This window comes from Mercenaria mercenaria, chromosome 4 (assembly GCF_021730395.1).
Source record: "Mercenaria mercenaria strain notata chromosome 4, MADL_Memer_1, whole genome shotgun sequence".
In the NCBI taxonomy this organism is placed as follows: domain Eukaryota; kingdom Metazoa; phylum Mollusca; class Bivalvia; order Venerida; family Veneridae; genus Mercenaria; species Mercenaria mercenaria.
Genome location: NC_069364.1, coordinates 37,443,687 through 37,458,493, shown reverse-complemented (window position 1 = coordinate 37,458,493; position 14,807 = coordinate 37,443,687). Strand labels below are relative to the sequence as shown.

General features: G+C 36.5%; 1 protein-coding gene across 1 annotated transcript in view; it reads left to right on the top strand.

Annotated features, from left to right (window-relative positions):
* LOC123551470 (uncharacterized) overlaps positions 1 to 14,807 on the top strand; it is a 50,229-nt gene that overhangs the window by 14,197 nt on the left and 21,225 nt on the right. Inside the window, exons 4-8 of the mRNA XM_045340434.2 lie at positions 1,290 to 1,419; positions 3,644 to 3,731; positions 6,051 to 6,120; positions 9,725 to 9,867; positions 12,100 to 12,187. Coding sequence (XP_045196369.2) covers positions 1,290 to 1,419; positions 3,644 to 3,731; positions 6,051 to 6,120; positions 9,725 to 9,867; positions 12,100 to 12,187 — 519 coding nt within the window. The remainder of the gene's footprint in view (positions 1 to 1,289; positions 1,420 to 3,643; positions 3,732 to 6,050; positions 6,121 to 9,724; positions 9,868 to 12,099; positions 12,188 to 14,807) is intronic.

Below are 14,807 nucleotides of genomic sequence, written 5' to 3'. Positions count from 1 at the left end.
TGCAGTCACTGTTACATTTGACCTGTCACAATAAAAAACAAACTGTAAAAAAAATTGCGTTGGACTAGTCCCTTCCCAAAGCATAAAATCAAATCCTGACTGACTAGAAGATGGAAAACTCAACACTACCCGGCCAAACAAATAGAATGCAAATCATTTACAGACTATCATTCAACAGCGTTGTTGTGCAGAATAATAAAGCGCTTCGATGATACTGATTTATCAAGGGAAGTTACTCCAAACGGTGTCGATGTAAACAAAACGCGAGATACCGCGGTGAACTGTTTTCTATATGAAAATAAATAAAATAAACTAGTGAATTATGATTTAATTAATTGGCATTTTATTTTTTATTTTCGGAGGGGAATTTTAGGCATCGGAAAGGGGAAAAAAACATACTATTTCGAGGGGGGAATGGGGCCGAATTTCGCCGAATATTTTGGTGAAAAAAAACGCTGAAAATGATTCAAATTACGCGGATTTAAGGAAATTATTGAAGGTAAGATAATTTTTTGAAAAGTCAAAGGAGAATGTACAAGTTAATGTAATAAAGAGCGCTCTAAATCCCTACTGTTCAGTTTATCAAATCAAAGGTGTCACCGACCATTATAATTGCTTTCAAACTTCTCTGTATCAGGAGACAGAGGCGAAATTATTCCATGTGTATTCGAGTCAACAGGCTGTACCACAATAGGCTGTTAGTGGATGAATAACAAAAATTGGGCGACTTGAATTTCACTCATGTCGACCCCTAGCTAAAGCCCTGCTTTGAAAAATAAAACTAGTGTTCGCGTTCGCCGGAGACTCCATCTTACTTTCGGTTTGCAATGCAAGTAGTACCTGGCCTATTTCCATATAATTTACATCGATAAGTAGAGATTTTGATCAATACGCTAAACCAGTCTGAATACGTCACTGAATGACTACAGGCTACGTCACTCTGTGTTATTTTTAGAAAATAATGCTGCTGAAAATGAAATTGGGATTCCGACATCGTGATTAGTATTTGTTGTCTTTCATTAAAACATTCAGTTCAGTTTTTACTTTGCGTCCCATGTACGCAATGGTCTTGAAAAATTTGCGTACGAGCCAAATTCGTTGCGTATTTAGATACTTTTACGCCGTAAACGCGAACACTGACATTGTTAGTTGGGGTTTATATGAATGGATCAGTGGTTTTTATTGAAAAAATGATCCTGAAAGTCCAATGTTTCATATGGTCATATTATTTTTCGTTTGAGTTTCATGATTTGTTGAACTTGATCCTCAGTGTGTTTGTACATTCATAGGTCATGTTGTTTCACAGCATGTCACACCAAAGAAGAGATCACCTGGATCAAGAGATAAGAGTTTAGTCACCCCAGTGAAGTTTCTACGAAGTTCAGAGCACCATACAAGCAGATCTCCACGTAGAAAGAAGTAAATATATGTTGATCATAACTTAAAATGTTCTATTGAGGTACTGGTCCCCTACTAACCGAAGGGGACTTATGCTGCGTTTGATTGGGGTCTTCCTCCACCATCAAAGCTGGAAAGTCACCATATGACCTATAATTGTGTCAGTGCGATGTTAAACCCAACAAAAACAAAAACAAACTTGGTAGGCAGGTTGACCATGATCAGCAGATGTATTGGTTTTTGGGGTGGGCTTTGTATGCTTTGGCGTACAGCTGTAAGATGATTTCCTGTGGTCAGATAGGATCCTCTAGTTTCTGGGTTCAGTACATCAAAGGTCAATGTGGTCTTGGACTGAAAATTGGTTTCTGCTCAATAAGTCTTCAAACTTCGTAGCATGATTTCCTTTGAGGTCATGTATTAAAGTCACAGTGACCTTGTTTTGATTGTTAACTGAAAAATGCTTTTACCTGCGGTTGTCAAACCATGGGATGACTGCCTTTTTGAGGGGGATCAGTATGTCAAAGGTCAAGGCCAAAGTGACTGAGACTCGAAACGAATTCCGCTCTGTAACTATAAGAATACGCTGGTTTACTTTTAGATTATTGCTTTTAGTCAGTAGTTGAGCTGTATTTTTTGAGTGATCAGTAGGTCAAAGGCCAGTGCCATAATAACCTTGATTCTGAAGACAGTCAGGGCTTTTTCAGGGGGTTTTGGGAAAAAGGCCCCTGGTCATATTAGGAATTTTTAACGCGGTAGATTGTCAAATTTGGGAAAATATACTGCCAAATTAAGTGAGTTTTTATTTTATATATAGATCTATTAGTTTAAATCTTCAGTTTCAAATTTTACTGGTAGACAGTATCCCCTTGTGAAATTTTGAGAATTTTTTTTCAGGATTGTGTTCCAATATTGCCTAAAAATACAGTAACTCTTTATTTGTCATGCTAAAATTTTTGTTTACAGTTTGTTTTCACCAAAGTTATAACTGAAATTATCCAAAAAGTAGAATGGCAAAGTGCGTGTATTTTCGAGTGTAAAAACTGGGTCGCGAAAACATGTGACAATTGATTTTAATGGTGTAAGAACTACCTGTCAACATGTTTCGGGTACTTTATTCAATTAATATTTGTGTTGTTATGCATTTTGAGAGGTTTTTGCATACAATTCATACATTTCTTCAGCAAAATCTTGTAATTGTTTTTTGCTGAGGTTGCAGACGGTCATGTTACTAAAAATAGAAACTAGTTGGTTTTTCCAACATTTTGTTTGATTTACTTGGCAAACAAAACTAATTGTGCAATTAATCTTGAATTATTATTGAAAAACAGAAAGTAACTGATTTCAGTTGGGAAATTTTTCATTGGATTGGGAATTTTTTGCTCCAGATTGGGAAAAATAGAGCATATTTGGCATTGGGAATGGGGCCGAATATCGGCCCCGTGAGATAGGGTGAAAAAGCCCTGACAGTTTACATTTTGATTCAGTAGCAGAGAACAATTTAGTCAGGAATCTTCAAATATCATTTTGGACAGTAGATGACCAATATTGTTTTGGATCTGTAAGTCCAAGGTAAGGACACAATGGAAAAAACACCTTAGTCTGCAGTTCTCAAACTTCATAGAATGCTTGTCCTGTATGTACTTAAGAATGCTTTGGCCTACAGTCTTCAGACTTTGTAGGGTGATTACCTGTCCCTGTGGTCATATCTCGGTGACAGTGAGACTAAAAATGTTTACCATTAAATAACTATTAATATATAATAAAGAACTCCTTGGCCTGTTGAGGTTAATAGATGATTCTTTAACTTTGGGAATGGTTAAGGCCCAAATTATTTTAAGACTGAAAACGGCTTAATATCTAAAGATGCCTTGACAACAGTCTTAACATCAGATGAATGTCTTTGGTTACTAGGTGACTCATTTTATTTTTAGCATCGGTAGGTCAAAGGTCAAGGTCATATTGATCTTGGGACAGGCCATCATTGGGGTGCTTTTGTGTTTTACAAACAGCTTGTTACAGTATTTTTGTCAAAGTATCTTGATACCTTTAATGCTGTGCCCCCTTCACTCTCTTCAATTTAGGTACATTGTAAGTAGACAGGTTAATTACAATCATTAAATGACAAAAAAATTATAACTGTATCAAAGATTCTGGAGTGAGGTTGAATTTGATAAGTGGCATGAGTATTTTTACTATTTTCCTTGAGCCATTGTATAAAGATTAAAGAAGTCTTTGTCTTTTTCAGACCTAAAACGCCAAGAAAGCGTACAAGTGAAGTGTCACCTGTAAGTGTAGTATCAACAAAGTCTGTTGACCCAACCAGTGTAAACCCAGTGAGTTTGAATTTTGATAATCAGGGATGAAATAACTTGTGAACACTTTGTTAAATATTACTCCTAAATTAGAAATTTGTTTGTTTACCTCTTCAGCCCGACACAGCTAAATATAAATTCCTGTCTCAGATTTGTTCAAATGAAGGTACTTGACCCTTTTAGGTGCAGCTAGAGCCGAAAGTAGAAATACATTTTAAATGACCTTTTCATGAACGGCTTGAGAGATCCTCATCAAACTATACAGAGCATCATTATATTTATTGTCGAGTCCGCTTGCGGTGAGCTCGATATAGTCGCCACTTTTGGTGGGTCGGTGTATGTGCTGCGTCCATCCGATTTTGTCTGGACCATAACTTTGACATGCATGGACCAATCTTGTTTATATTTGACATGAATGTTTACCTCAATGAGAAGGAGTGTCATGCGCAAACCCCATGTTCCTGTCTCAAAGGTCAAGGTCACAGTTGGAGGTCAAAGGTCAAATTGAAGTTTGTCCAGAGCATTTCTTCTTCATGCATGGTGGGATTTTGATGTAACTGGCATGAATGTTCACCATTATGAGACAGAGTGTCATGTGCAAAAAACAAGGTCCCTATGTCTAAGGTCAAGGTCACACTTACAGGCCAAAAGTGCTGGCGGGCTCAACATTCTGCCCGTGGGCATGCAGAATGTATTTCTAGTATGTATTATATAATTATCCTCTCTTCATAATGTTCATTCCCAATTGGGAATTTTTGTTAGAAGGGAATATGACCCATATTAAAGTGACACAAAAAACTCAGCCCTTGTATTCACGGTGTTATTAAGTCATTGATTGACTACATGTAACTTTAAACTTGACTAATGAAGGTGACATACATACATGTATGTTGATTTTGATTTGAATCATTAACAATATAATATTACGACAAGTATTTTTGTCAGATTCTGAAATACAACAAGAAGAGTGATTTTGTTAGCTTGACTATACGAAGTGTATGGAGAGCTATCCTACTCAACCTAGTGTTGGTGTCCATCCACATCGGCATCCGTTTCGAGTTAATGTTTTGATGCACTTTCACTCTGTTATTATTTGATGGATTTGCTTCAAACTTTAAATAGTTGCACATAATCATCAATCAAATCATATGACACAGGGTCCATAACTCTGGCACAAATTGTGCATGAATTATGCCCCCTTTTTACTTAAAATTTTAGAGACATTGTTTTTGCCCTCCCCATCTTCTGTCCGTCCATCTGCATTAAGCTTGTCTGGCTTTCATAGGTCAAACTGCTGGCCGGATTTTGACAAAACTTCACTTCGCTGCACAAAATGGCCGCAAGAGCTAAAAATAGAAAAATCTTGTCCGGCTTTCACAAGTAAAACTGCTAGCCTGATTTCGATGAAACTTCACATTATTGGTCAGTACCAAGCCTAGTTGTGCATATCACCAACATGTTCCGCTTAGCTGCACAAAATGGTCGCCAGAGCTAAAAATAGATAAACATGCCCCTCTTCCATCCTTAGAATACATAGGGGGTAGACATATGTTTTTGTCACAAAAACATCTTCTAGTTTTTGATTCAGTTTCACTATATTTCTGTTATTACAGAAGAGAATTGATTCAAACTCGACATCATCACCCATATAATATGAAACAAGGGCCATAACTCTTGCACCAATATAGTATGAATTTCCTCCTTTTAATTTAAAATTTCAGGTTAAAGTTTTGATACACATTCACTCTATCTCTGTTATTACTGAATGGATTTGATACAAACTCGTGATCATCACCCGCATCATATGACAAAAGGGCCTTCACTATTGCACCAATATTTTATTCCCCCCTTTCAGTAATTGTCAGATTTGATTCACCTTATCTCTGGTTTTTAAACGCCCGTTTGAAAAACGGGACGTTTTATGGGAACGCCCCTGGCGGGCGGATGGGCAGGCGGGCGGCATCCACAGACTTTGTCCGGAGCATATCTTCTTCATGCATGGAGGGATTTTGATGAAACTTGGCACAATTGTTCACCATTATGAGACAGAGTGTCATGCGCAAGAACCAGGTCCATAGGTCTAAAGTCAAGGTCACACTTAGAGGTCAAAGGTCAAATTCAAGAATGACTTTGTCCGGAGCATATCTTCTTCATGCCCTATTCCACCATCCAGTTCCGAAAAAGTCTCCAGTGACAGGGTTGTTAAATATTATTATGATTGAAAAAAACTTAAGTTTCAGAAAATAATCACTTTTTTATAATTGTTGCATTTATTACAGCCTGACACGTTTACTGGTATTATAGCTGCTGGAATTAATGATTTGTTGTTGTTTTCTTCAGATATTTGAGAAAATCCTCTCAGATCATCGCTTGCATGAAAAATTGGCTGAGACATGTAACCTTGTACACAGTAAGTAAAAGGACACAACTTATTTCCTTACATTTGAAACTTTCAAGTCTGTCTCCAGAATCAGGGATAACTATTTACTGTATTATAGAGTTTTCGCAAAGTAGATTTTATCACAAAAAGTCTAGTAAATTGCACCAGATTATTCCATGATGACACCAACTGAAAAGTAATACATTTTAATGTCTGCATTTCCAAGTTTAAACTTGAGCATGGATGTTAGTGATTTTTTTTTTTTTTTCAGGTATTCAGTCTTTGTATGGCATTCAAGAAATTAATTGTGCAAAATCAATAATTTCAAAACTGAAAAAACTTATTAAATTGCTGAACCTTAGTCTTACAATTACAATACAGCTAATAGATATTCTGTACAAACTTGAAAAAGTGGCCAAAAAATTCCTACTTTTTTGAAGATTTGCTTATGAAGTTGTGCACCTAGTGTTTTGTTTGGGATTTTTATCGGTCAGACCAAAGTTGTGGCCCTTTATCTAGTGAAAAATATGCATAAATGGCCTAAAAGTTTGTACCCCATGTATCTCAAAAAGCAGAGCAACAGGTAAGCTGCGTATTTGTGTAAAACTCAATTAAATTTATAAAATACTCAATAAAATTTTCTTTTAATGCGTATCAAAACACATAATAATATGAAATGAGGCACTGCCTCAAGCTGGAATCGATCTGAATTCAACTCATCCCATAACATTTGAAAACATTTGAGTGCCCCTGATGATGTTGTTATAGCTTCTGGCCCAACCCTTTTGTATATTTACATTGATTTATTTATGTATACATGTTGTATGTGTGTGTATACAATATGTATATATATACAATAAAATATGATTAAAGTGATAAAACTAAACATTTGAAAAGAACTATCTAATAACGGCACAGACCGAAGGACACATTTTTCAAGTCGATAATAAATATCTTGTATATCGCATGTTGCAATGGTAGAGGGATCGATCCCGATTTTCGTTCGATTTCCTGTCAGTTTTAAGGTACATTTTGGAATAAAAACAACAAACAACACTGCCCATATCTGTACTGATGTGCATGACGTTGCGGTTTGGACAAATTATGTGGACAAATTATTAGGCACAAGGAAAAAGCGTATTCTTCAAAAAAAATGCATGAAGGGATTTTGATGAAACTTGGCACAGTTGTTCACCATTATGAGACGGAGTGTCATGCGCAAAAACCAGGTCCCTAGGTCTAAGGTCAAGGTCACACTTAGAGGTTAAAGGTCAAATTCAAGAATGACTGTCCGGAGCATATCTTCTTCATGCTGGAGGGATTTTGATGAAAGTTGGCACAATTGTTCATCATCATGAGACAGAGTGTCATGCGCAAGAACCAGGTCCGTAGGTCTAAGGTCAAGGTCACACTTAGAGGTCAAAGGATACAAGAATGAAAACTTTGTCCGGAGCATTTCTTCTTCATGCATAGAGAGATTTTGATATAACTTTGCACAAATGTTCACCACCACGAGGCGGAGTGTCTTGCGCAAGAACCAGGTCCCTAGGTCAAAGGTCAAGGTCACACTTAGAGGCCAAAGGTCAGATACAAGAATGACTTTGTCCGGAGCATTTCTTCTTCATGCATGGAGGGATTTTGATGTAACTTGGCACAATTATATACCATCATGAGACGAAGTGTCATGCGCAGTTCCCTTCTTTAGAATTACTTCCCTTTGTTGTTACTATAAATAGCTTATATTGTAATTTTTCATTACTAGTCGTAGGGAAAAATCGAGACCACTTTTCTGTTGTACAACATGCATGCTTCATCCAATTATGAGGTGTATTTTGACCTGGTAAAGATTTTTGTGTGGACTTATAATTTTTTGGGGGGGGGGGGGGGGGTTAAGATTATCTTTCCTTAGTTGTTACTTTAAATAACTTATATTGTAGCTTTTTTATAATTGACCGTAGGGAAAAAACAAGACCACTTTTCTGTGGTACAACATAGATGTTACTTTCAAATTTTAGGTGTATTTTAAGGTATCTCTACCTGGTAAGGAGTTTTTTTGTGTACTTAGAAAAACAAATGACTTACAATGATTACTAAACAACCACAAAATTAAAATTCCATTTGCAAATACAGGTGCTAGAGCAAAGAAATTTGCTGTGAGGGGCGTATATTGTGACATTCTGGCACTCTTGTTTTTTTTTTTTTTTTTAATGTTCAAACCTTCAACATGTTAAGTTGTGACTGCACAAACCTTGCCCTCAGCCATGTTCAAGATATCTTACCTGTGTTCTCTTAAGGACATATGTTCTTTTAAGTTCAAATATACATGTTAAACAGCAACACCTGGTGCCAAACCACTCAAAGACAATATTTCGTTCCAGTTAAACTTCAAGCTCACATTTCAATTAACTACATTTAATTTTAAAAGCTAAGCTTATTACAGTAAGCATATCCCATTCAAAATAAATTCTTTAGTCAGGATCAAAGTATCATACATTTATTATGTACTCTTTAATTAAACATTTGTTTTCTGTTAAAATTGATTTTAACTAATGAAATTATTTGCTTTTTATTAACATCCTTTTTGCCAGATATATTTTTTTGCCCTTCCTCACCACAAACCCTTTCGGTGGGGGATACCAATTCATCGAATTTGCTTGTTTAATTTGATATTATATATCTCTTTCGGTATATCACATGTTACCATAGAGGGATTGATCCAAATTTTCATCGCTGCTGTGCGACGAAAATCGGTAGAATCAATTCCCTATTACGTAGAACTAAATACCCAGTTGACATCCTGATGCATGGGTATCATAGTGAATAGAAAATTCTTTAGATGACTTCTTCTCATGAACCACGTCATAGAGTTCATCAGACTTCGTCTATAGTATCATTGTAATGGTTCCACTTTGCCGAAAAAATTAAACTGTATCTTACTAGAAACAACTTAACATGAAGATTATTTGAGCATTTTTGGCACATCAAAATATAGAAAAAAAATTAATGTCAGGACTTCCATGTTCGTTCATTATGCCCCGGGCATCTACTGATGCGGGAGGCATATAGTGATCGTCCTGTCCGTTCGTTCGTCCGTCCGTCCGTACGAGGTTAACCAAATGGGACCGTTTCGTCTAGCATCAATACCCCTTACTAGAATGACTTGATACTAATGCAGATGTAACCTGTGACCATTCCCAATCTTCAGACATCACCTGACCTCAGTTTGACCTTGACTTCATTTTGGACTTAGGTTGCTTTGTATCGACAATGATGCCACCGGGGGCATCAAGCGTTTATTGAACGCAGCTCCTTGTTTTTATTTTTTTTTTAGTAACGACCCTTTTTAGGACCTTGAAATATTATAGCTACATTTGAATGTTGTGTACTCAACTCCTCCTTAAGTTTTCTTCCATTTGATATGAAACTTGGTATACATCTTCAGTATCAAGTAGACATTTCCTTTCTGTCAGTAGTTTTGTGGCTGATTTATGTAGTTATGCTCTTTATTTGGACTTCAAAATATTATTCTATCAAGCATGTTTATGGGGCATGTGTGATTTAATGCTGAAATCATTCTTGTTCATGAAAATATACAATAATGTTATTAGTAACATACATGATGTATGTCCTTCAGGTCAGATAAAGCTTGCTAACAGTGGTAAAGAGAACAAGTCTGACACACAACAAGGTGAACAAGTCTCTCCGCTACCCACCCAGCATTCTTATGAGCAGGAAACTGTCACAGCATCAAGATCACTGGAGGAAATTCTAGGCATTGTATGTTGTTTACTGTTTGGTTAAGTATTTATTCTTATGTCAAACTGTTACTTACTTTGTAAAATAGAATAGTTTGCAGTTCCATATAGATTGATCTTAACGCCTCCCTTTGGAAAAAAGGGCATATTTTGTTTTGCTCATTGTCTGTCTGGAGGCCACTCCATCAGTTGGAAGTCATTCCCATTTGCGTTCCCATTAATTAATGCCCCGCCACTAGTGATGGGGGGTTATAGGAATGGTCACCTTTCGTCTTTCCGTCCATCCTCCTGCCTGTCCGTCTGTAACACTTCCGTGTCCGGTCTATATCTCCTAAACCCCTTGAAGGATTTTCATGAAACTTGGGTCAAATGATGTGCAGAACTCATGAGTCAGCCATGTTGGCGCAAGGTCAAGTTTACAACTCAAGGTCAAAGGTTTTAGCCTACCATTTTGTGTCTGCTCTGAATCTCCTAAACCCCTTGAAGGAATTTTATAAAACTTGGGTCAAATGATCACCACATCAAGAGGATGTGCAGAACTCATGAGTCAGCCAAGGTCACAACTTAGGATTAAAGGTTTGAGCCTTCAATTTTTGTGTCCGCTCTGTACCTCCTAAACCCCTTGAAGGATTTTCATGAAACTTGGGTCAAATGATCACCTCATCAAGAACTCGTGATTCAGCTATGTCAACTCAAGGTCAAGGTCACATCTCAAGGTCAAAGGTTTGAGCTCTGTATCTCCTTAACCCCTTGTAGGATTTCATGAAACTTTGGTCAAATGATCACCTCATCAAGATTATGTGTAGAATTCACAAGTCAATCATGTCAGTTCAAGGTCAAGGTCACAGCTCAAGGTCAAGGTCACAACTCAAGGTCAAAGGTTTGAGCACTGTATCTCCTTAACCCCTTGAAGGATTTTCATGAAACTTTGGTCAAATGATCACCTCATCAAGATTATGTGCAGAATTCATAAGTCAGTCATGTCAGTTCAAGGTCAAGGTCACTGCTCAAGGTCAAAGGTTTAACCTTTCACTATCCATAACAGTGGCTGTCAGATAAGAGATTTAGCTGTCTTCCAGACTGCCTTGTTAAATTAGTGACTAGAGAAAGTTAGTCTTCACAAAGGTCCAACTTCATAATATGAAAAGACACTCACTTAATTTATTTTATGCTCTTCAGTGAAATACTGAAATTTATCAGTGAAATAAAATTGATATTTTCACTTTCAAACAGTGAAAATATCATTTTTAATTTTCACTGTACGAAACTACACTTGAATGTTAAATGATATGAATTATAAATGACAGAAAATTCCTTGCAAAATATTCTTCAGTAAAAGTATAGATGTATAAAATAGTAACAGGATCATAAATATTTATGTTCTGCCATAATAAAAAATGTAAAAGAAATCAGGAAACCTAATAGAACTATTTACAGTTTTTCTACAAAGATATCCTGACATCATGATGCGATGCATATGACATGGCGTGGACAAACTGGATATAATTTGGTTAAAACCATTAAAAAATGCATAAAATAAATAGAAAATTTGTTTCAGTGTAAGATCGAAATATATTTCACTCGTGAACACCATAATTTACATTTTCACCCAAGGCTGTGCCACTCGTGAAAATATTGCATTATAGTTTTCACTCGGTGAATTATATTTCAATCTTAATTTCTAAAACAAACAGATATCCTCAATTTGAGAAACAGTATTATGCTCAGTGTTGGACTATTGGTCGGTTGATTGGTCTCTAGACCATTTGTTTTCCAGTCAGTATCTGAAGAATGCTTTTTCACACAATGATGACTTTATATGTTATTTGCTTCTGGCCAGTAAAAGACCCCTATTGCTGTGGGATTAGTAGGTCAAGGGTCAAGGTCACATTGACCTCGACTTAAAAGCACTTTAGCCTACAGTTATCTTGCTTCATCTGCTGATTGCCTGTAGTCCGTAGATGTTCAATATTGTTTTGGGGGTCAGTAGGCCAAATGTTCGAACAACGGAGAGGCTGTCATAGGAGGCGTGCATATGTTTTACAAACATCTTTTGTACTTTCAGAAAATCATAAACAGCTAAAATGTAACATGATATTTAAATATTAGGAAAACTATTGAAATGTTTGTTGTGGGGAAGTCATTTCCCATCAACATTCCAGTTGTCAGAAGAGGAGAATTATAATTGCTATGCATAGTTCATTGTTAGCTGATGGTTGTCATATTGTATGATATTTGGAATATAATATTGCAGGACCACAACTTCCATACAGATATGTTGAGTGATAATATTGATATGAGTGATCCAGCGTACGAGTCTCTCTTCAAATTGTTTGGAACAGGTACTTTTAGTTACAAATTATTATAAATAATTAAAGTAATGTTTATACCCTTATTTTTAGCCCACCATCATCAGATGGTGGGCTATTAAAATCACTCTGCGTCCGTGGTCCGTCCGTCCGTCATTCCATCCGTCCGTCCGTCCGTTAACAATTTCTCGTTATCGCATCTCCTCAGAAACTACTGGGGGAGTTTTGACCAAACTTTGTCAGAATGATGTATTGGTACCCTAGTTGTGTCCCCCTGAAAATCAGACTGGTTCAACAATTTGAGTGAGTTATGGCCTTTTGTTTATTTCTATATTTTACATAGATTTATATAGGGAAAAAATTTGAAAACCTTCTTATCCAAAACCACAGAGCCTAGGGCTTTGATATTTGGTTTGAAGCATCATCTAGTGGTCCTCTACCAAGATGATTCAAATTATTTCTCTGGGGTCAAATATGGCCCCGCCCTGGGGGTCACATATTTTATTATGACTTATATAGGGAAAAACTTTGAATAACCCCTTGTCCAAAACCACAGGGCCTAGGGCTTTGATATTTTGTATGTGACATCATCTAGTGGTCTTCAACTAAGATTGTTCATATTATACCCCTAGGGTCAAATATGGCCCCGCCCTGGGGGTCATATGGTTTACATAGACTTACATAAGGAAAAACTTTGAAAATCTTCTTGTCCAAACCACAAAGCCTAAGGCTTTGATACTTGTAATGTAGCATCATCTAGTGGTTCTCTACCAAGTTTGTTCAAATTATCGCCCTAGGGTCAAAAATGGCCCCGCCCCGGGGGTCACATGGTTCATATAGACTTATATAGGGAAAAGCTTTTAAAATGTTCTTGTCAATAACTAAAACATTCAAATTTGGACCACATGTATATTTTTGAGTGGCAAGATGAACCTTGACATGAGTTGACCTTGATTTTGACCTAGTGACCTACTTTCACATTTCTGTAGCTACAGCCTTCAAATTTGGACCACTTGTATATTTTTGAGTGGCAAGATGAACCTTGGCATGAGTTGACCTTGATTTTGACCTAGTGACCTACTTTCTCATTTCTGTAGCTACAGCCTTCAAATTTGGACCACATACATAGTTTTGTGCACTGGAAAAAACTTTGACCTTGATTTTGACCTAGTGACCTACATTCACATTTTTGAAGGTACAGGCGTCAAATTTGGACCATATGCGTAGTTCCGTGTTTCAAAATGAAATTTGACATTGATTTTGCCCTAGTGACCTACTTTCACATTTCTCAAGCTACAGCCTTTCAAATTTGGACCACATGCATAGTTTTGTGTGCCGAAAAAAACTTTGACCTTCACATTGACCGAGTGACCTACTTTCACATTTTTAAGGTACAGGCTTCAAATTTGGACCACATGCATAGTTTTGTATTCCGAAATAAAATTTGACCATGATTTTGACCTAGTGACCTACTTTTACATTTCTCAAGCTACAGCCTTCACATTTGGACCACTTGCATAGTTTTGTGTACCGAAATGAACTTTGACCTTTACATTGACCTAGTGACCTACTTTCACATTTTTAAGGTACAGGCTTCAAATTTGGACCACATACATAGTTTTGTATTCTGAAATAAAATTTGACCTTGAAATTTACCTAGTGACCTACTTTTACATTTCTAAAGCTACAGCCTTCAAATTTAGACCACTTGCATAGTTTTGTGTACCGAAACAAACTTTGACCTTGACATTGACCTAGTGACCTACTTTCACATTTTTAAGGTACAGGCTTCAAATTTGGACCACATCCATAGTTTTGTATTCTGAAATAAAATTTGACCTTGATTTTGATCTAGTGACCTACTTTTATATTTCTCAAGCTATAGCCTTCAAATTTGGACCACATGCATAGTTTTGTGTACCGAAATGAACTTTGACCTTTACATTGACCTAGTGACCTACTTTCACATTTTTGAAGGTACAGGCTTCAAATTTGGACCACATGCATAGTTTTGTATTCCGAAATAGAATTTGACCTCGATTTTGACCTAGTGACCTACTTTTACATTTCTCAAGCTACAGCCTTTAAATTTGGACCACTTGCATACCGAAATGAACTTTGACCTTAAGATTGACCTAGTGACCTACTTTCACATTTCTGTAGCTACAGGCTTCAAATTTAGACCACATGCATAGGATTGTGTACTGAAACAAACTTTGGCCTTGACATTGACCTGGTGACCTACTTTCACATTTCTCAAGCTACAGCTTTTGAATTTGGACCACATGCACAGTGTTGTGTACGGAAATGAAATTTGACCTTGAGGTAGTCAATAAGTCTTGAAATTTGGAACACTCAAAAATGGCACATTGGTGGGCGCCAAGATCACTCTGTGATCTCTTGGTTTTTAATATCATAAATAGAAACTTAATTTAACATTGAAATTACTTAATTTCCCAAACTGGGAACTTAACTTCCCAATTGGGATGCTCATTATTTATATTTATATAGAATTACTTGTCCTTCATAAAATGTTACACAAATAGTACTAAAACACTTTTAACATTGCCCTGCTTAGTGATTACTATTAAAATACTAAAACAAAATATTATTTCCAGATGTGTCAACACATAATTATTTCTAACAAATACAC